General features: G+C 46.4%; 1 protein-coding gene across 2 annotated transcripts in view; it reads right to left on the bottom strand.

Annotated features, from left to right (window-relative positions):
• Positions 1 to 3,241: 3,241 nt before the first annotated feature.
• spns2 (SPNS lysolipid transporter 2, sphingosine-1-phosphate) overlaps positions 3,242 to 20,363 on the bottom strand; it is a 60,789-nt gene continuing 43,667 nt past the window's right edge. The window contains exons 9-13 of one of the 2 annotated variants that reach the window (XM_004561674.5): positions 18,998 to 19,063; positions 18,484 to 18,582; positions 15,371 to 15,534; positions 13,344 to 13,380; positions 3,242 to 5,937 (exon numbers count right to left, since the gene is read on the bottom strand). In XM_004561674.5, coding sequence (XP_004561731.1) covers positions 5,923 to 5,937; positions 13,344 to 13,380; positions 15,371 to 15,534; positions 18,484 to 18,582; positions 18,998 to 19,063 — 381 coding nt within the window. In that variant the 3' untranslated portion in view covers positions 3,242 to 5,922. Of the gene's footprint in view, positions 5,938 to 13,333; positions 13,381 to 15,370; positions 15,535 to 18,483; positions 18,583 to 18,997; positions 19,064 to 20,363 lie in introns of both variants that reach the window. The other variant, XM_004561675.5, reaches the window with a different exon arrangement.

The raw sequence follows: 20,363 nt of genomic DNA on the forward strand, positions 1-20,363 counted from the left end.
TGCAGTCGACCGTTTTGTGGAAAACACACACTTTGCTTCACATATAGTAACATCTGTTATTTTTGTCGGCTGTTCCTTATTCCAGTTAAGCAGGGACATTTGTGGCATCCGATGTCAGAAAGGCCACGTGTCTTGCAGAACGAGTCGTCATATTCAACAGAGTCTAAGAGGAATCAAATATGATAGTGATCGTCCCCACAGCAAACCTGTCGTGTCCTGATTCGAGTGACTGCCAAGATTCCACTTTTTCCATCCATCCGTTCTCTTCCGCTTATCCTGGTCAGGGTCGCGGGGGCCGGAGCCTATCGCAGCTGTCTGAGGGCGAGAGGCGGGGTCCAGCCTGGACAGGGCGCCAGTCTGTCACAGGGGTGTCACACAGACAACCATTCACGCTCACATTCAAACCTGTGGGCAATTTAGAGTTTCCAATGAACCTAAAGCCACTAACTGGTGTCTTTGTGGGAGGAAGGCGGAGGACCCGGGGAGAACCCACGCCGCCGTGCTGCCGTGCCGCCACGCCGCCGTGTCTTAGATTTCATTCACAGAAACTATTTCAGGTCTTTATTGAAAGCTCTTTGTGTTTTCAACTTGTTGGCATTCATCAATGCTCTAAAAGAATATGATGCTTCTTACAGCGTTCGACTGCAAAGACTAATTTAAAGTTTGGAGATCAAAGCTCTGTGAGGTTCACAGAAAACCAGCAAAGAAACAAACAGAATGACAAACAGGATTTTTATGTATTTCTACAGCAGTGAACTTATTCTGATGATCTTTCTGTATTTGTATGAAATGGATGTGCCGACAGTTTGGAGGCTGTGAACCTGAACTTGCCCCGTGTGTCGTCCTCTGTGAGTGTAAGTAGGCAAAGTGCAGATGGAAATTCCAGCGCTGCTAGAATGGTTCCCTTTTCCTGTCTACGCCCCTGTGTTTCCTGCCTGCTGTATATGACTAGGTGTGTTGACTTTGAGACCAGAACATCAGACTTTGGGGTACATATTTGTCTGACTGTGGGAAAGGGTGTTGGTTTCTTTGGGTCGTTCGCCAACTAAACACTAAATCTCCACTTGGAGCTCGCTCGGACTCCTGACGTCGAATCAGATAGTGAGGTCTAACTGTGGTTTAGCCTAATTAAAGGCCTCCCAGACAACGTCTCAAGTCTTCTTTTGTCACAAAAGCAGCGTGTACTTACTCCTTGTGCTTGTACAGCCTTGTCATAGACCCGTCCACTGGCGCCATTAGCAGTCATGTGAGGGAGCTGCCCTTTCTAATAAGCATCTGTGCAGAGATGACCTTTTGGTGAAGGTGTCCTCACTTCCCGGGAAGTTAAATATATATATATATATATCTTTTCTACAGAATGCACAGCACGGATGGAGACCTGTGATGTGTCAGCGTGTCTGTAAACCAATCTCGGGGCTGCAAAATTACTTTGGGAACAGTCTTACAGGGCCCTGCATCACTGCACCTGAACAATACAGTGGTTCATTCACGGATCAGCTCCTGCCTTCTCTCGCTGTGATGAAAATCAAGTCTTTGTAAGCAAAGATGAGGCGTGTGGAACTAGATAGGATGTAGGTTTATTTCAAAATAAAATCGTTTAAATGCCTTCGATCTGACTCATCCTTTGGTGAACAAAGCCAGGTGACATTTTATTATAAGGTTTACAAAATACGCTGCTGCTGAATGATGTAGCAGGCGGGCTAATGATGGGTCTATAGCACAGTAAGTGGATTCATTTACAAGCAGAGATGGTTCACAGAAAGCAGCAACAAGAATCAAAGGACTATGCTCATACAATAGTTTCGATTGCAGAAGCGAAATGTGAATAAAAACAGAATGTGATGACTTTCAGACTTTAATGAGAATAACAAACGTGTCAAACGTCTGATCTGAGAGAATGAACCCTTTTCTGTAAAGTAACAGCTGATTTTGATGTTAGCAACATGGGAAGGAGGAACAAAAGCAGGAAACTGAAAGGAGTTTCTCAGACGTGACGATGGGCAGAGGTTCATCAGTCTGTACAAACTGTTTTCTGTTTCTGGAACAATTATGAATCCTGTAACTATCTCATCATCTACAGTGCACGATGATTCAGCGCACCTGGAGAAATATCGGTGTGTGAGGGACAAGGCTGAAAGTCAATACTGGACGACCGCGATCAGGCTGAACTGCATGATTCTGTAAAACAGTCATGATTCGGTCCTGCAAATCGCTGCATGGGCTCAGAAGCACTTCTGGAAGTCTGCAAACACAGTTCAAAGGTACAGGCAGGTTTTAGAGCAACATGTGCTCCCATCTACACAACAGCGTGGTGCTGACCTGCCTGCTAACCCAGAGAGGAGACCTGGTTGAGCAGCTTTAATCCCACATCACCGTGGAGGAATCAGCATTACTGTCCTTGAAGCCCAGCAGCTGGTGTCCTCAGCTCCCAGATGTTTGCAGGCTGTGGTTAAAAGAAGAGGGGACGCTACGCAGCAGTAAACATCTCCCCGGACCAACTTTCAAATTCAAAATGATCTTCTTTCTTAAAATGTTGATTTTCTCCATTCAAACCTTTGACGTGGTTTGTGGGATCTACTGGGGATAAAATCCGGGTTTGAGAGATTTTCAAATCAATCCACACTTTTCTTTAAATTTACATTCCTCACAATTTCTTTGGCATTGAGTTTGTGTACTACTGTAAGCCCCGGGTCCGTCTGTCAGGTTGATTTGTTGCAGCAGAATGCAGTTAAAGTCTGGTGTCTGCGCTCCAGCAGCCTCTCCCCACAAATACGACACACATGGAAATGAGCAAGTGATGAGCAAACAGACACGTCGGCGCGCGTTCTGCAGGTTAAACAGATTGACAGCGAGTCTCACAGGGTTTCCTCCATTTCTGTGACACCAACACTATTAACATTTTGCCAAGCAGCACAAAACTGAAGCCTTAATAACTAAACACTCACTTGTCTTTTTAATAAAGATTTTTCCTCCTAAAATATTTGAATCCTTGTATTAAAGTTACAAACAAACTACGTTACAGATTAATATCTGCAACTCCAGCCAGAACCGATCCTTGCACCGAACATTAAAGCACTATTTAAACACACACAGATTCTTGCTCTAGTTTACGCGCAGCCTCTAAATATCAGTCGAGGCGCTGCCGCAGTGCGAGCTGTCCTCAGATTCACACAGCGAGACGAAGCAAACGCCGTGAACACACATGGCCGTGGCGTTACAGACACACAGAGACGCACAGACGTGTGTGTGAATAGGTTTATTTGATTTACAGACCTGTACATTTTTCCATCATCCACCCACGGGAGCATCACATTCCAGCTCTAAAAGAATACCCTTTGACTTCTCGGACACGTGTACTGACGTCCTCTAAAAATAAAAATAACTTCTGTTTTTTGTTTTTTTTCTCTTCTGCTCAACGTGAGTTTATTTGTACAGACTCTTGTATGACAAGAAGCATTTCCTCGAGACATCACTTCAGTGATTGTTAACATACATTTACGACAGATAAAAGGACGGACTGGTGCTAAATCAACTGAACTTTGGCAACGTGAAACTCGATCCATGGCTCGTCTGATCAGAGCGGAAGTTCCTACGGATGACAGACGACGACACGCCAGCGCCGAGAGGCCGGGCCGTCGATGGTGCGAGGCGGTGGCTCAAAGAAATCCCTGATCATTAAATGTGCAAAAATGGTTTTGAATCTACAAATAAAAACACATAAATGAGCTTAATATAAATTGCATCCTTACAATGAGACTAATGTGTCTTAAAAACAACCCGTTGCATTTATTTCTGTGTCTACACGTGGGACACGTCCAATCGTAATCCAGCTAATGCAAAAGGGGCGTGTGTTGTTTCAGTATGACAGGAAAAGGTTTCCAACCCAGTGACACATGGCTCAGTCTATTATACTGCAGCCTTAAATTTCCCTTTATAGAATATTCTTCAATATGTAACAAACAAATAAATACATTGCATCCAAGCCATCATTTACAATATATTAAAATCGCTGCATGGTATAGCTTTATATATATATCTCTACTGTAGGTATTCAAAAAGTCCTCTGATAACATTACAAAGGAAAAGAAGATCAATAAATGGAAGGTAAGAAGCTTAGTTCGTTAAGAAGATGGAGGTGGTGTAAACACATCGGGTGGGACAGAATCACATTCAGAGAGCTCCACGCAGTTGGAGGAAGAAGCTAAAGCTAATGATCTGGCAGCAAGGACACAGCCCACACAGCACCCCCACACAGCCAGTGAGTCATGCTCACACATCAATGCTACAAGAACAACCTCGGAGTCTCCTTTTGTTCCTCAGCTACGGTCAGTGCATCCTCTGCCTTCTGTGGTTCCTTCCAGGTCTGCAAAGTGCATCTTTCCCCCTTAAAACCTGGGATCCCATTAGTGGCTCTGAGGTTTCACAATAATCACTTTCACCCTTCACCATCGCTTGTGTTATGTGCAAGCTACATGCTATAGCTTCCCTCACTGACAATTGTTGTTTTGTTTTCTTCGCGAGAGATGTGTACCCATGGAAACGGCAGGCAGAAATGAAGCTCTTTCAGCTCTTTAGGGGGATTCCTCATTCATCAGTTTGCAACGATACGAGCTCGCGTTTCCTGTTCCTGTCTGGGATTTTGATTCCCCTCGCTAATAAACTGATGCAATGGGATATCTGCAGTTGGAGAGGAAGGGCCTCTTTTCACAATGCCTGCTATTGTAACCGCTGATGATTGGACTGCGATCCACCATTAAGAGCGACTCGGTCCCTGTGTGGGTGGGTGGTGTGTCCAGAAATTCAAAACCAACCATCAGAGAGCGACCTCTTTAAAGGGAAGCCGAGCTCACTGATAAGGCAGTGTGGAACAAAAAGGTTGGTTTCTTCTAAATGTTCTTAGTATTGCTTCTCGTGTACATAAACAGTCAAAAGACTAGCATGACATTGACTTTTGGAAAAAGCATGAATAGAATAAATTATAAATATAAATTATATAAACTATACATATCCAGTGTCCACTTTAAATTGCCCAGACTGCATCATCACGGTTAGGAAACAATCATAGGCAGTAACCTCCAGCTTCAAATCCGACATAAACAGAAAACGACACAAACAATCCGAACATAACGAGTTCTCATCCAAGTGGAAACGCACGCGGGGCTCAAAGAAACATCTGCAGGTGTGAAAGCTCCGACTTTAAGGCTCGTTCACTGACCTTTCCCAAAGCAACACATTTTTGGCTCTAGCTTGTTTACATGCACGGCAAAACTTTCACTGTGAAAATACTGGATTTATGGTGTAAACACTGAATTTGCTGTTTCTGCTGTTACTGTGGCGAGACTGTGATGAGTAATGCGACATCAGTCACTTGTTTAAAGAGATAAACAACGCCTGCACCGCTGCTGCGTTTTCCTGCAGCTGCTTTAGCTTCAGCAGAGCATGCGTGGCTTAGTCGAATGCATGTAAACATAGCTAGTGATGAGGGCTGTTGGCGGTCAGTGCAAATCCGAAGGAATGTAATGATGCGATGGCACTTGTTGCAGATCGACAGCCGATAAGAGACAGACAGGCAGACAGACAGGGCAGGTTCGTGGTCAGCATTCAGTAGTTTAGCATCAGGAGGGCTTACGGCGGTCTTGGCCTGCAAAAGTTCAGAGGATCCTCACAGAGGCGAGGAGGACACGATCCAAGTGGAGGGTGGGTTGAGCACCTTCTCACCGGGCTGTGGTTTAGAAGGAGGGGCAAGACGCTCCCTCTTTCCAGTCACCTCAGCGAGGCTGTAAAAAAACAGAGAGCAGCAGGAGCCAAGAGGAGGAGGATGATGATGATCTTGGGGAGGATGACTGGGAGCATAAAGAAGCCTTTCTTTTATCGCCGTCTAGTCATCCTTTGTCAGGTTTGGTTGTGCATTCAGGTAGCTCCTCATTTGCTCGTCACCTGAGAGGAAGAGAGAAAAAGCTGCAGTTAGAGCCTGGCCGCACCACGGGGAATTCTCCTGTAATTAACGCTGAGGTCGAAAGCTCCCGGGCCATCTGGTGCGACCCTTCACACCAGGACCAGCCTATGACCTAAATAGTATTTAGTATTTTAGTATTTAGTATTTATTTATTTATTGTCATTGTCAAGAACAATGAAATTGCGTTTGGGGCTTCCATACAACCCAAAAAAAAGAAGAAAATAATAAATACCCCTTAAAACCCAAGTGTACATATTTAACCCAGTGTGACTCCAATGCAATAAGACAATCCTTAGCAATAATGTTCGTAGAAATTCAGACAAAGACCTGAGAAACATGACAAAATACAACAATGCAACCCATTCAATATTATTGTACTGTGAGATATGATATCAGATATGATAGTTATCTATTTAAGAAAGAGGGGGGGGGGGGGCAGGAGGGGGAAGAGAATAAAGATATGATGCACCAATGCAGACCAGTTCATTGCTATTAAGAAGTTGGATATGGTTATTGTCCGTGAGAGGGGGGCAGAGAGTTCAGGAGCCTCACAGCCTGTGGATACAGGCTGTTGGCCAGTCTGGATGTTCTGGCCTGTATAGACCTGTACCTTCTCCCTGAGGGCAGCAGATGGAAAAGGTGGCGCGCAGGGTGATGTTGGTCCCGCAAGATACTGTGCACCCTCCTCAGACAGCGAGTGGGGAAGATATTACTGATCTCTGGCAGACTTGTTCCAATAATTCTGCCAGCTTCTTTCACCACCCGCTGGAGTGCTTGCTGATCGGCCTTGGTGCAGCTGGGGAACCACACTAGAAATCCATACGTCAGAACGCTGCTGATGGCACAGTTGTAGAAGTTCAACATCAGAGATCTGGGAATGTGTGCGCTCCGCAGTCTCCTCAGGTAGTAGAGGCGCTGTTGGGCCTTCCGTGCAACTGAGGTGATATGGTTGCCCCAGGACAGGTCCTCGGTCACAGTTACCCCCAAGAATTTAAAACTGCTCACCCTCTCCACCGCCTCACTGCCAATGAAGAGAGGCAGATGGTTGTTATGACCCCTCTTCCAGAAATCTACAATGATCTCCTTGGTCTTTTTGGTGTTTAAGACCAAGTTATTGTCGTGGCACCATGACTCTAGTTGTTGCACCTCTGTCCTATAGTTTGTCTCATCATTGTTGGATATAAGTCCGAGCACTGTGGTGTCATCTGCAAACTTAACAATGAGATTGGACGCGCAGGAGGAAATACAGTCATGGGTGAAGAGAGTGTATAGCAGAGGGCTCAGAACACACCCCTGAGGGGCACCGGTGTTGACCACAAGGGTGGAAGAGGTGTTCTTACCCACTCTGACACTCTGTCTACGGTTAGTGAGGAAGTCCACAATCCAGTTGCACAGAGAGGAGTTAAGTCCCAGTTGGTGGAGTTTGGGACGGAGTTTGTATGGCCGGATGGTATTAAAAGCCGAGCTGTAGTCTACAAAGAGGAGCCGTGCATAGGTGTTCCTGTGTTCCAAGTGCTTCAGTAATGTGTGCAGCACTGTGGCGATCGCATCCTCGGTTGACCGGTTCTCCCTGTATGCAAACTGGTGCGAGTCCAGGGATGGTGGAAAAGCAGCTCTGATGTGTTTAATGACCAGTCTCTCCAGGCATTTGGCGGGAATGGGGGTGAGTGCCACAGGTCTGAAATCGTTCAGACATGTGACATTTGACTGTTTTGGGATGGGAACGATGGTTGCTGCTTTGAAACAGGATGGTACCAGTGAACAGGACAACGAGGTGTTATATATAGAGGTGAAGACGTCTGCCAGGTCCGCAGCACAGTCTTTTAGCACCCGGCCCAGCACTCCATCCGGCCCGGCCGCCTTCCTGGTGTTAATGCTCCGGAACACACGCCTCAGCTCATGAGTGCTCAGGACCGGAGCAGGGTCGGTTGAGGGGAGAGGGGACAGGACAGGGTCGGTGTTCTCCCTGTCAAAACGGGCATAAAAGAGATTTAGATCCTCAGCCAGAGTAGAACTGTCGGCTGAGGGTGATGGTGTTCTTCTTTTGTAGTCCGTGATAGCCCTGATGCCCTCCCAGACCTGCCTTGGGTTTGTGTTGTTCTCAAACCTGGCCTCGATACGCCTCCTGTGCTGCTGCTTGGCAGTCTTGATGCCTCTTCTCAGGTTGGCCCTGGCAGCACTGTATGCCTCCTGGTCCCCGGATTTGAAAGCGTTGTTCCTTGTTCGAATAAGTTGTTGAACTCCGTGTGTCATCCAGGGTGGATTATTAGGGAACACACGGAATCGTTTCCAAGTTGTTACATTGTCCACACAGAAACAGATGTAGTCCAAGACAGTGGAGGTGTAACTGTCCAATGCGACACGATTGTCAGTGTCCTGCACCTTGAATACATCCCAGTCTGTGCAGTGGAAACAGTCCTGAAGCATCGGAATAGCGTCCTGCGGCCATGTTCTCACGGTTTTGGTTGTAATCCCAGTGCTCTTGATCTTTTGTGTGTATATTGGGTGTAGCAGAAGGGAGAGATGGTCTGACAGCGCTTTACGCTTTGTCTAACGCAGATCCTCCCCAGTCTGCAAGCTATAAGCCACAGCAACACGCGGCCGCTGCTTCTCCAGATGCAGCCGTATATTCGATGTTGATGGTGCCTCGGTTTCTATGGCAAACATGCCATCGGCATACGCAAAGACTAATGAGGGAGGGGTTTGTTGAGGGTAAAACACGGTCATAACACGAGGCGATTAAATGAGGAAGTGATTGAACGAAGAGGCCGGTGTGACAAGCCAATCTAACTTCTAGCTGCTGATACAAACACAAACAAAGCGAATGGAGAAGGCGTGGCACCAGAGGGGGGACTTCACACCAGCTGGAGATTAGACCTTTAAGCTTTCACGGTGCCACACTTGTGATCCCTTCAGATTGGATGAGTGAGGGATGGCAGAGTGTCCCGCTGCTTGTTGTGGTCATTTACGTTGCCCTGGTCGCTCCAGTGCACGTGCTAATGCTGCTGCTACAATGGGATTATTGTGAGAGAGCTCAGCAGAGTGAGTTTCTGAGCGTCTCTCAGTGAAACACACACAGGTGTATATAGTGCACATGTAGACACACACACTGAGAGCAGCCGGGGTAATTAGCATAAACAAGAGGATTAAGGGATTTTTGTTTTGCATATGCAGATCCAGCCCTCTCTGGGATGAAGCATTTTTCAACTGTTAGTTCCAGTTGTTGCTGTAAACTCTGAATTGTTTATGAGACAGACTTGAAATTAAAATACCCAAACGCTAGTGTGATGGAGAGATAATTAGAGTTGTGAATGCTTTGATATTGTGGGACTGGCCTGCCTCCTCGCAGCTAAACAATTACTGTGCTGGCTTCTGCAGCAAAGTGGAGGACTGAGTGATTTGGCAAGCAAACAAAGACTAATCAAACCAACATGCAGCAGTTTTTGGAAGCAAAAACATGTCGGCTGACACGGCTGCAGATGTGATGGAGGAGCGACGAAACCAGACTGAAGGCCAAAGACAATAAAGAAGACACGGCATTCACAATGTCATGAAACAGGAGCAATGCAATAAAAGCTATACGAGTCCCACCACAGCCTGCCTCTATACTTCCCGTGTGTGCATATGCATGTGTGTGTGTTCATATGCATGTGTGTGTGTGTGTATATGCATGTGTGTGTGCGGTCTGCGGTTGCGGCACGGTGACCCCAGCGAGCTCTGCTGACTGAGGACTCTGAGCCTTTGTTGAATGATAAGAGGAGGAAGAAGGAAAGTTTGTGCCTGCAGCTGTATAAACAGTTGTAACAGTTAAAGTTTGGACAGCAGTGATTAAGTCAGAGTTTTGCCTCATGATTTAAATTTCAGGAGAGTTGCAGTTACTGAATAAATGAGCGTGAAGGTCCGCTGTCAGATCACACGGCGATCTTTTGACGGCCCCCGGCTCGGGGACGTCCTCGAGGTATTGTGCGGCGGGGTGGAGGAAACCTGGTCAGCAGAGGCCAGTTCCTCTTGCACATGAAGTTAATTGGATCTTGGTGTATCTCATCTCCGTCTGGGATTGCTTCGCCGGAGATTAATAGCTCGCGATGTATAACAGCTTAAGCGATTACTGCCTCCCTTCATCCTCATTTATTCAGCAGAAGTGTCTTTTCTCTCCTCACACCAGCTTCCACTTCTTGATGGATTCAGACACTTTTCAAATTAAAATATTTTCCCTAAACTTTTCCAGCGCTTTATAATTTCCTATTTGTCGCCCTGTTTCTATTTGTCGGCCTGTTTCTATTTGTCGGCCTGTTTCTATTTGTCGCCCTGTTTCTATTTGTCGCCCTGTTTCTGTTTGTCACCCTGTTTCTGTTTGTCGCCCTGTTTCTGTTTGTCGGCCTGTTTCTATTTGTCGGCCTGTTTCTATTTGTCGGCCTGTTTCTATTTGTCGGCCTGTTTCTATTTGTCACCCTGTTTCTGTTTGTCGCCCTGTTTCTATTTGTCGCCCTGTTTCTATTTGTCGCCCTGTTTCTATTTGTCGCCCTGTTTCTGTTTGTCGCCCTGTTTCTATTTGACGGCCTGTTTCTATTTGTCGCCCTGTTTCTATTTGTCGCCCTGTTTCTGTTTGTTGCCCTGTTTCTATTTGTCGGCCTGTTTCTATTTGTTGCCCTGTTTCTATTTGTCGCCCTGTTTCTATTTGTTGCCCTGTTTCTATTTGTCGCCCTGTTTCTATTTGTTGCCCTGTTTCTATTTGTCGCCCTGTTTCTATTTGTCGCCCTGTTTCTATTTGTCGCCCTGTTTCTATTTGTCGGCCTGTTTCTATTTGTCGCCCTGTTTCTATTTGTCGCCCTGTTTCTATTTGACGGCCTGTTTCTATTTGTCGCCCTGTTTCTATTTGTCGCCCTGTTTCTGTTTGTCGCCCTGTTTCTATTTGTCGGCCTGTTTCTATTTGTCGGCCTGTTTCTATTTGTTGCCCTGTTTCTATTTGACGGCCTGTTTCTATTTGACGGCCTGTTCCTATTTGACGGCCTGTTTCTATTTGTTGCCCTGTTTCTATTTGAACGCCTGTTTCTATTTGTCGCCCTGTTTCTATTTGTCGCTCTGTTTCTATTTGTCGCCCTGTTTCTATTTGAACGCCTGTTTCTATTTGTCGGCCTGTTTCTATTTGTTGCCCTGTTTCTATTTGTCGCCCTGTTTCTGTTTGTTGCCCTGTTTCTATTTGTCGGCCTGTTTCTATTTGTCGGCCTGTTTCTATTTGTCGGCCTGTTTCTATTTGACGGCCTGTTTCTATTTGTTGCCCTGTTTCTATTTGTCGCCCTGTTTCTATTTGTCGGCCTGTTTCTATTTGTCGGCCTGTTTCTATTTGACGGCCTGTTTCTATTTGTCGGCCTGTTTCTATTTGTCGCCCTGTTTCTATTTGTCGCCCTGTTTCTATTTGTCGGCCTGTTTCTATTTGTCGCCCTGTTTCTATTTGTCGGCCTGTTTCTATTTGTTGCCCTGTTTCTATTTGACGGCCTGTTTCTATTTGTCGGCCTGTTTCTATTTGTCGCCCTGTTTCTATTTGTTGCCCTGTTTCTATTTGTCGGCCTGTTTCTATTTGACGGCTGTACACAGCGGTCAAAGTGAGCGTGAACACGTGTCATCGCTGAGCAGGTAATCTGTTTTCTGTATTGATCTTGAATCAGACCCAAGGGAGGAAATGCTACCTGCCATTGACTGGATTACCCTGCACATCAAATCTGTTGAGAATCAATTACCTGGAACGATGTGGTTGTACTGCAGAAATGTCACAGGCAGACTCAACTCTGACCTCATGCAGCTGTAATCACTGTTCTCTATAATTAGCACCGTTTGACAGCAGGAACGAAATGCTTTGGTTGCTGCGTGTGACAGAGAAGTGATGAGGCCCTCAGGCCGAGAGCACCGAAACACAATATGCACGGCGGCGGAGCCTTTCGTGTCACCTGTCATTAGCTATGCACGCTAATCTCACCCTGCCAATGGGAATGACGCTGCAGGACCTACAGGACAGCACTGGTGTTTCGATATTTTGCAGCCCATTAAATACAAATTGTATGCCCCTATGTTTCTGCAGAATATATTCTGAAGCATTCTGCAAATTTTGAGATTGATTTTCTGCCTTCAAGGCTCCCATCCATCAGTGCTCCATGCAAATCTGCTTCCCAAGCTCTCACCTGTAATAGGTAATCCATCACAGTAAACATTTGGTTGCTGTGAGTGATGCTATGCCGTACGGTGGTGCAGCTTTCAGTGTTAACTGTTGAAAACATTCTTATTCTCAAGGCGAATATTTACACTGTTGTTTGCACAGTTTCTGTTGTCGTCAAAGGAGGCTTTTACACTTTTCTGACTTGGTGTTATACGAGCAAACCTGAACTGAGCGGTGCCACCAGCGTAGCGTCTCGTCGGTTGTAATCTTTGAATTTTAATTTCTATGTTTATTTCGGAAAATGTGCAGGATGAGCAGAGGACAACTTTTCCTACATACAGATAATCAGGTTTTCTCAGGTAGATCATTCTTTCTACCGTCTGTGTGAAGTCGCACTCTCAGACAAATTTTCCATCTAATCGACCGTTGCTCTCAAATACTACAGGCAGCTGCAACTTTGGCCCATGATCACACTGTTTCCTGACCTGAACTCTGTCCATCCGGTCAAAACTCCAACGCCCCTTTGTTTTCTCGTTTGTCTATCCTGGTTACACCAGCAGACGGGACCTTGGCTCACACAGACAGATTATTAATGGCGGGTAGTGAAAAAAAGCCAAAATTACAAGCATCAATTGGCAGTTTTTTCCGTTTCGTGTACATAAACCAGTTTGATAAATATTTAGAGGTCAATTAAACCCAGCCAGGGCTCCAAAGAACAGAGTAAAAGCCCGGCCTTTCAGCTGTACATGATAACCTTTACAAATAAGTCGCGGCAGATTTTCTTGTCTTCCTAATCAGGGAGTCAAAGTTTATTCTTGTGCCCCCCCCCCATTGTGCAGAGTCTGCTGGTTTGCTGCCAGTTATTGTGTGCTTTTCTGCTGAGTTAATAATTAGGGAGGTTTGCACCATGTGTGAGCGAGTGATAAAGGCAGGAAATAGGAAAGGCACCTCAGGTCCTGATAAGATGCCAAGTAGTTGGTCAAATAACCACAATTCAAAGAACGCCTGAACGCCCGAGTAGACGCCGAATGGATTCGTGTTTATCACCTGCACTGCTGTAAAGCTCTGCGTGGCCTCAGGTTAACGTGTCATTCATCCTTGTTTTTAGGTGTCTCCCAATGAAAAGCGCTGCCAGGTACTGAGACGGGAGCTCTGTAAACGTCAGTGAGCTGAGACTGTCACTACTACTACTGCTGAAAGTGTCTTTAGGATAAAAGGCAATTTACCTGGTCATACCTTGACTGAAGACGGGGGCTGTGTTGCCTGGTTACACCTGAAGAAAGAAGAATCATTTTAGCATCTCGCTAAAAACACACACAATTCACTGTATGTTTATGAATCCTCAGTTTTTCTTCACGTTTTCATCCTAACTTCCATCATGTCCACATCCTGTTCTCACCGAGCTGCAGCGTACCGCCTGCCTGCTTGAACCCACGCTCGATCAAAGCTCACAGTCATGGCGGCTGAGACAGATCTGCTGTCACACATCAGCGAGTGTAGATGTGGACTGGATAAATGTGTGCGAGAAGGGTGTGTGTGTGCAATGAACTGGAGCTATTAATGGCAACCCTGCAGCCAAAAGCTACCAACCTAGAAATAATGAAGCAATGTTTAAGGCAGAAATTAGACAGCCGCACTCTCCCGAGTTACTTGTTCAGCTTTTTATAAATAGCTCAGAGTGTCTGAGGACACACTCAGAGGAGGAGGACGGGGGTGCAGAGCGCTGTGTATAAATTGGGGCTTTATAGTGTGAATGGGATCTATAAATAGCCGAGTCGTGGAACAACCCTCGTTCGACAAAGTTGTGCGTGTTGTGAGCTTTCTCGGTCCCCGAGGTGCCGTTTGCTGTTTGTTACATAAGAGTTGCTGTTTCAGTCTGATGGGATATTTCGCACAAATCTGCTGTGTAGCGCGCAGGTATGAACGCTGCGTTTGCTGTTGTATCGAGTGGATTCACAGTCATTTATTTATGCTTCAGCTTTCCACAGGAGCAGGCTGTGGGTGTGGATGGTGTTCTTCCTACCACAGTGTCTGTGTAACGTCTGTATACTCACACGTATTACTGCAGCATAAGGATTTATTACATACTGATTAAACATTTTTTCTTTTAGTCTTTTATGCAGGGAGACTTAAAGCTGTACTGGCGTTGAGTCCAAGTGACCTTAATGCTAACTTCCATACACCATGTGAAGTATTTGTATGAGGACACGCCTCCAGTCTGTGTAGTGTGTAGCTCTGCACATGCTGCAGCATTAGACCTAAACAGTGTCACGTGAAAGTTAAGGGCTTGTGGTTGGACATAGTTTGAGTGAACATTTGCAATCTGCAATAATGTGGTTGCATGTTTGGCCACAGCCTCGTATCTATTACTGGCACAATGGCAAGAGTGTGACTCTTTTTCTTCTTCGAGTAAACCCACCAGAAGCGCAGCGTGGCTTCGTAGCCACAGCAGTGATGTATGTCTTTAAAAAGAGCTCTTTAAAACCGTATATTAACATTTCACAGAGGAAACATCGACAGCGTGAACGGCAGCTTGGACTACAAATATGGCAACGACACTAAAACGCTCCTCTGGTGATTATTTTGACCAAGCTGGACAAAAAAAGCTCGAACGGGGTTTGGAAAACACTGGGAAACAACGCGTGACTAAGTCGATTGGGCGAAGACAGACTTCAGACTTCAGACTGCCATCCTGTCTAAAAACACCCGTCATCTTCAGCAGGAAGGAAGTCATTTCTTAGAACGCTGGCACCAGGGGAGTAAGCCGACGTGATAAAAAAACAGGAAAAAAGTAGTCAGGAGGAAATAAGAAGACCGAAGAAGGACGAGTGTGTTTTTGCCTTTTAAGGCTATGACCTGCTTGGGTTTGAAGGAGGGAAAATATGAACGTATGAGCAGGATAGGCTGGTAAAAGTCTTAGTGAGAACAAATTGATGGCTACAACAGCTCTGGAGCATTTTCAGCTGACTGGGACTTTCTGCTGGCTCGGGGCCTTTCTGGGTCCTCCGGGTTGGCACCACTCTTGGCATCGCTCAGGCGCCGTGTGCCTGGCTTGCCTCAAACTCAAGCATAAATAAAAAATCTCAACCCAATGTTTCTGCACTCTGCTGACAATAAATAATACAAGGATTGCTGACACCTCCTCAACCTCTCGCAACTAAGATGATTTGTTTTGAACTTGTGGAGGTCTTACATGAAGAATGAATGACTCAATAATACATGAAATAATGATGAGTTATTCAAAAACAGTCCGAGTCACTTACTGGGCCTCGGCTTTATCTTTGTCATCCAGGAAATAGAGCGCGGTGGCCAGGAAAAACATGCCCCCCAGGACGATGATGAAGGGACAAAGCATGAGGGCATAGCCCAAACTCAGGAACCGCCACAGTGCTGATGTAGTGTACTTCTGCTGAAGGGCGTCCGAGATCTGCAATCAGGCCAGACGCACATACACAATGACACATGACCACAAACACAACAAAAGGAAAGATTGTACTCATTCAAAACCTTATCTTTATATATCTCCTAATGCTCTGACACACTACAAGCTGCTCACTGCTCAGCGTGAGTTCTGCACATTTCATCACTGCAAAACCGACACATGATGTAAGACGCCTTGTTTTTGTCCTAAAATAGGCAGGATTTCACAGCTGATAGCTCATCTTCATCTTCAGCAACACCAGCATTCAGTCTGTCGTGCGCAGTGTCGAGAAAAACAACAGCTGGAGAGCGGTGGGAGTGAAGTGACCATCTCTGCCTCCCAGAGATCGCTGCTCTGACAGTCGTGACGGAGAGGAGGCTGGTGCTGCTAGCTTTCAGCAGACTGTGGGCTGTCGAATCCGTGGGCAACAATAGGTCACTAAAGCACAGGCATTTCTTGTTATGTCAGCAAAAGCCAGGTCTTCTGCAGGGAGAGCTTGAGAAATGCTGACAGGAGGACTGCACGCGTGCAGTATGTGCTCCTATGTGCAGCCACGTGCATGCTTAATAAGGAGCCATTACAGAAAATGACCAAGTGTGTGTGTGTGCGCGCGTGTGTGTGTGTGTGTGTGTGAGAGGCTGGTGCAGAGGCCATTTCGTCAGGTACAGTCAATTGTCTGCAACTTGCAGAGTGCAGCTTGACTAAAAATACGTGGAGAACAGCCGCATGTCTAATTACCAGGAAGCATTTCTTGGAAGATTGCTGAGAGATTGTCACCGGCATCCCGCTGCCACCCACTCTGCCTCTGGCTGTGTCCTACTTTACAGTATAGGTGGAGTCCATCATGTCCTTCTCGGGGGATTCGTTTTGGTGTACGCGCTGATAGAGAGGAATCTTTGTTTTTTTACACGACAGGAAGTGGTATCTGTGCGGCATGCGGGCACCGATATCTGCGGGCGCTGCCATGTGCAGCAGGCGTACTGGAAATGCCGCAGTGGTTTGTTGTGCATGATCTCCGCGTCACACGTCAAAACCTAATTGTGAACCGAGACGACTCACTTGCTCACTTTCTCCTGTGGTTGCTAAGCAATAACCACTGGTCTGTTTTTCTTGTGACTCTCCACTTTGCTCATTCACAGTATTTGTGACAGTGCACGGGCGACTGCGTATCTGCCTGCACTCAGCCTGTGCTGCGACAGGGCCATGTCTAACCACTGCACAACAACAGCGCTGACGCACTCGGAGCAGTCTATGCTGCGGTCCTGGGTTTGTGGAGGTCTGAGTAACCGCCGGCGGTTGGCTGTGTCACCCAGAGGTGAACTGTGACCCCTGAAGCCTGGATGTAGGCTTTAGTGCCTTCAATACTGAGCTGTGTGTGTTTACCGACATTTGGGGCATGGGCAACGACCGCTAAGTAATAATCTTATATCGGACTATATAAAAGGCATAAGGTTGATGACCTCAATGCCAGCACACATCACATGACAGCTCAGCTGATATTCTGTCAGATATCCAGTTGTCTGCTCATAAACAGAAATTCCTTCCTGCTGTTTTAACCTCACCTTCTGTGCGGCTGCAAGCAGCTTTGCAACCCGCCTCCACCCCAGCTCCTCTTCTCATGCTGTTTCTCACCTACTCAGTTTCATGTCCGCATGTTTAAGTAGACAACAAAGCCGCGCTGCTATGGTCCTGTCTAAATAATCTGTTATTTCAATTAATATTTAATCTGCTGGTTAATTTTCTGTTTTACTTGGTAAAATTCAGGAAAAAAACGGAGAAGTTTTATTATATCAGTGAGACTCCACCTGTTTTATTTATCCAACATAAAGCACAATGATTTCAAGCAGAGACAAATCCTCCCTGTCGGCAACACGTTGCATTTTTCCTGTTGCGACTGATCTGAACTGTTTCTGTGGTTAGACTATTGGAGCACCGATGGAGCCTTCAAATGAGTAGAATCAAGGTGACTGAGAATGAGTCATACGGTTATCAAAGCAAAATCTCTCTGTGGCAAATCTGTACAATATAATTGATCTATTGAATGTGCAGGCACAATGCAGTGCCAGCCCCTGAACCTGCATCACCACAGAATGTGTATTTTTTTAAAGGCTGGCTTTGATCAGTCGTTGTAAATCATCTTCTGCTTCTTTTGTTACACGGGCTTAGACACTATTTCAACATTTTCATTTAGGGAAGAAAGCACTGCGGTCTGCAGCTCTGCAGACACCTGCGTCTGCGTGAGCCTGTCGGGCCAGTTTGATTCACTAATCAAACACTTCCACTGCTTTGGTTAATGTAGCTAAGCCAGGCTGTGAGCCAGGGCACAACAATACAACACAAAGGCGGTTATGATAAAGTCAAGCGTGTGCATAGATTGTGACACGCTCTACGGCCATCACTGTTGTTCACGCTCCGTGTACGCTGAACACGAGCGCACACCGTGTGCCTCTGTGAGTTACTATTTAACATCGTTTAATCTCAGGCTGAAACGTGAAGAATTTCACTCGACAGTCTGAAGTGAATCCTGTTTCACACTTGACTGAATAGCAAGCAGCACTTCCACTCGGGCCCCTAAATGCTGTTCTTTGGTTGTATACTTGCAGTTTGAAGGGTGGGATGTGGGGCAGGGGGCTGCTTGTGACCTCGAGGGGCCCAGCGTGGCGGTAAGAGCCATTTTCGTCTCCTGACCAGTTGAATACAGTAACAGAGGCCCCTTCTGGGAGCCACGAGGTTTACTAGAGAAAGCCACCGACAGCCTGAAGAGCAGCGGTGAAATCACAGCTCTCCTGAGACGTGAGCTAAAAGCTCCACTTTGCACCGTCCTACTTAAAGCGAGAGCTGAACATCGTTTGTGTTGCAGCAGTACTGTCTAGACTCACAACACTGGTTAAACCGTAAACACATTCCCTCTTCACACCCGGATCATCACACAGTGTTGTGTTGGGAGAGTCTTACCAGGCCTATCAGGTACGGACTTCCTGCATCGCCCAGGAGATGAGAGGTGAAGCTCTGGAACGCGACAGCTGTTGCTCTCCGCGTGGGTATAACAACAAACTGCAAAAACACATAAAGAAACAAAGGCTGAAAAATGCAGCAGATTGCACAAAGTAACTGGAAAACCCAGCCCAGGCACACCTGGGTTGTCCACAGTGGTGCGTCTCCACACAGTCACCACCAACACAAACCCAGGCGCTGCTTCGTTCACCCAGCTCAGCGGAAACCCAATTTCATTTGGCTGGTTTGAACTTTTAGACACTAAAACACACATCAGAGAAAAACCTCCCCTGTGTTTGTTTTCACCAGCGGGAATGACTCAGCCTCAGTCGAGGCAGCAATTATCAGCCCCGCCCGAACTGTCGGCCGCTCGCACATTTCCAAACCTGCATCTAATCTGACGACCCCATTGGTAAAGTTTGTCGCTGGAACTTCCAGTGACCCAGAGGAGAAGTACTGGTTTCTCAATACTTACCATTAAGATGTCTGCTGTTATGGCCCAGTTGAGGAAAAGCAGCGTCTCTCCAATAAAGATACAAACCTAAAGAAAGAAAGAGATCGTTAACTCCGTGTGGGAACACTCAGAGAAATGCTTTGCTGCGGTGGTTTAAAAACGCCGAGCGTGTAGCCCACGAGCTGAAGAGCAGCACCGGATGATAAGGATTGTTGTTGAAGCTCAGTGTGGAAAACCACAACCATACAGGTGGAGGAGAAAACTTGAAGTAAGACAGGAACACTCGGGCTGCTGGTGAACAGCACCGAGGGTCCAACACGGCTCCTCACAGCCGGCTGATGTGTTTCCTGCCGGGGAATAAAACTTGTGCTGCTGTTTCAGACCTACAGTACAGAGAGGTCACAGCAGACAGGTCCGCTCTGAAAGCTGCCAACACGTCGCCTCTTAGAAGAGAGACGCACGGCTGTGCGCTGACGAGACAACAGCTGCGAGAGGTCAGACGGCCTCGACAGAGCAGCGCCGCCCGCCGCAGCCGTGTCACGCCTTATAATGTGACACATCTGTCAGCGCTTTGCCATGAAACTTGAGCCGATCACTTACACGCGCTGCTGTACTGTAAGATGATTTAATACTGTACAGTAGACTGAAGCTGGCTAAAAGCAGTGACATCATGTGTTTGAAATTATGACCTCGTAGTGAGGACTGCTACTGTTGCTGCCTGGTAAAAACCCAAACCTCTGTCGTTGGACCCGAGACAGCGTTCAACCTGCACTGTTACCATCTGACACTCGGAGCGATACCAGGCGTCACTTCAGTCATTAGCAAAGCTAAAGCCGGTTTCTGTAATAGAGCAACTGTATAAAATTGAGTTGGACAGATCTGTAATGGTGTAATTAATATGGAAACTTCTGCTCCTCGGCTCTAATTGGCTGAGTCATGCTGCTGCCTGACACCTGATAAATGTGCGCCTTTGACCTGGAAGAAGTTCAAACAAATCTTACTTCATTACATCGAAATCATTATTCGCAGCAGTAATCATCTGTCACCTGGGACCTACTTTGTTTGGCGTGCTACCTGTGGGCTACTCACTTAATTCATATAAATGACACTTAACTTAACATATTGCTGCTTAAATAAATCAGCTTTTGGTTGTTTGCTCGTGGACAGTGGGAGCTCTGCATGTTTGATTTCTTCTTCCTGACAGCAGCTCAGAGGGATTTGTTCCTCATACCAGGATCAAACGTGTCACTCGAATCGTCACTCGGTTTAAAAAAATGCTCACAGTTGTAAAATCCAATACGAAGCCGGACTTTCCAGGGAAAGCCGAGGTCACATTTTTTAGGATATGGAAGCCTGTTTGTTAAGTTTCCTTACACGCATGGGACTG

The sequence above is a fragment of the Maylandia zebra genome, linkage group LG10, assembly GCF_041146795.1.
Source record: "Maylandia zebra isolate NMK-2024a linkage group LG10, Mzebra_GT3a, whole genome shotgun sequence".
In the NCBI taxonomy this organism is placed as follows: domain Eukaryota; kingdom Metazoa; phylum Chordata; class Actinopteri; order Cichliformes; family Cichlidae; genus Maylandia; species Maylandia zebra.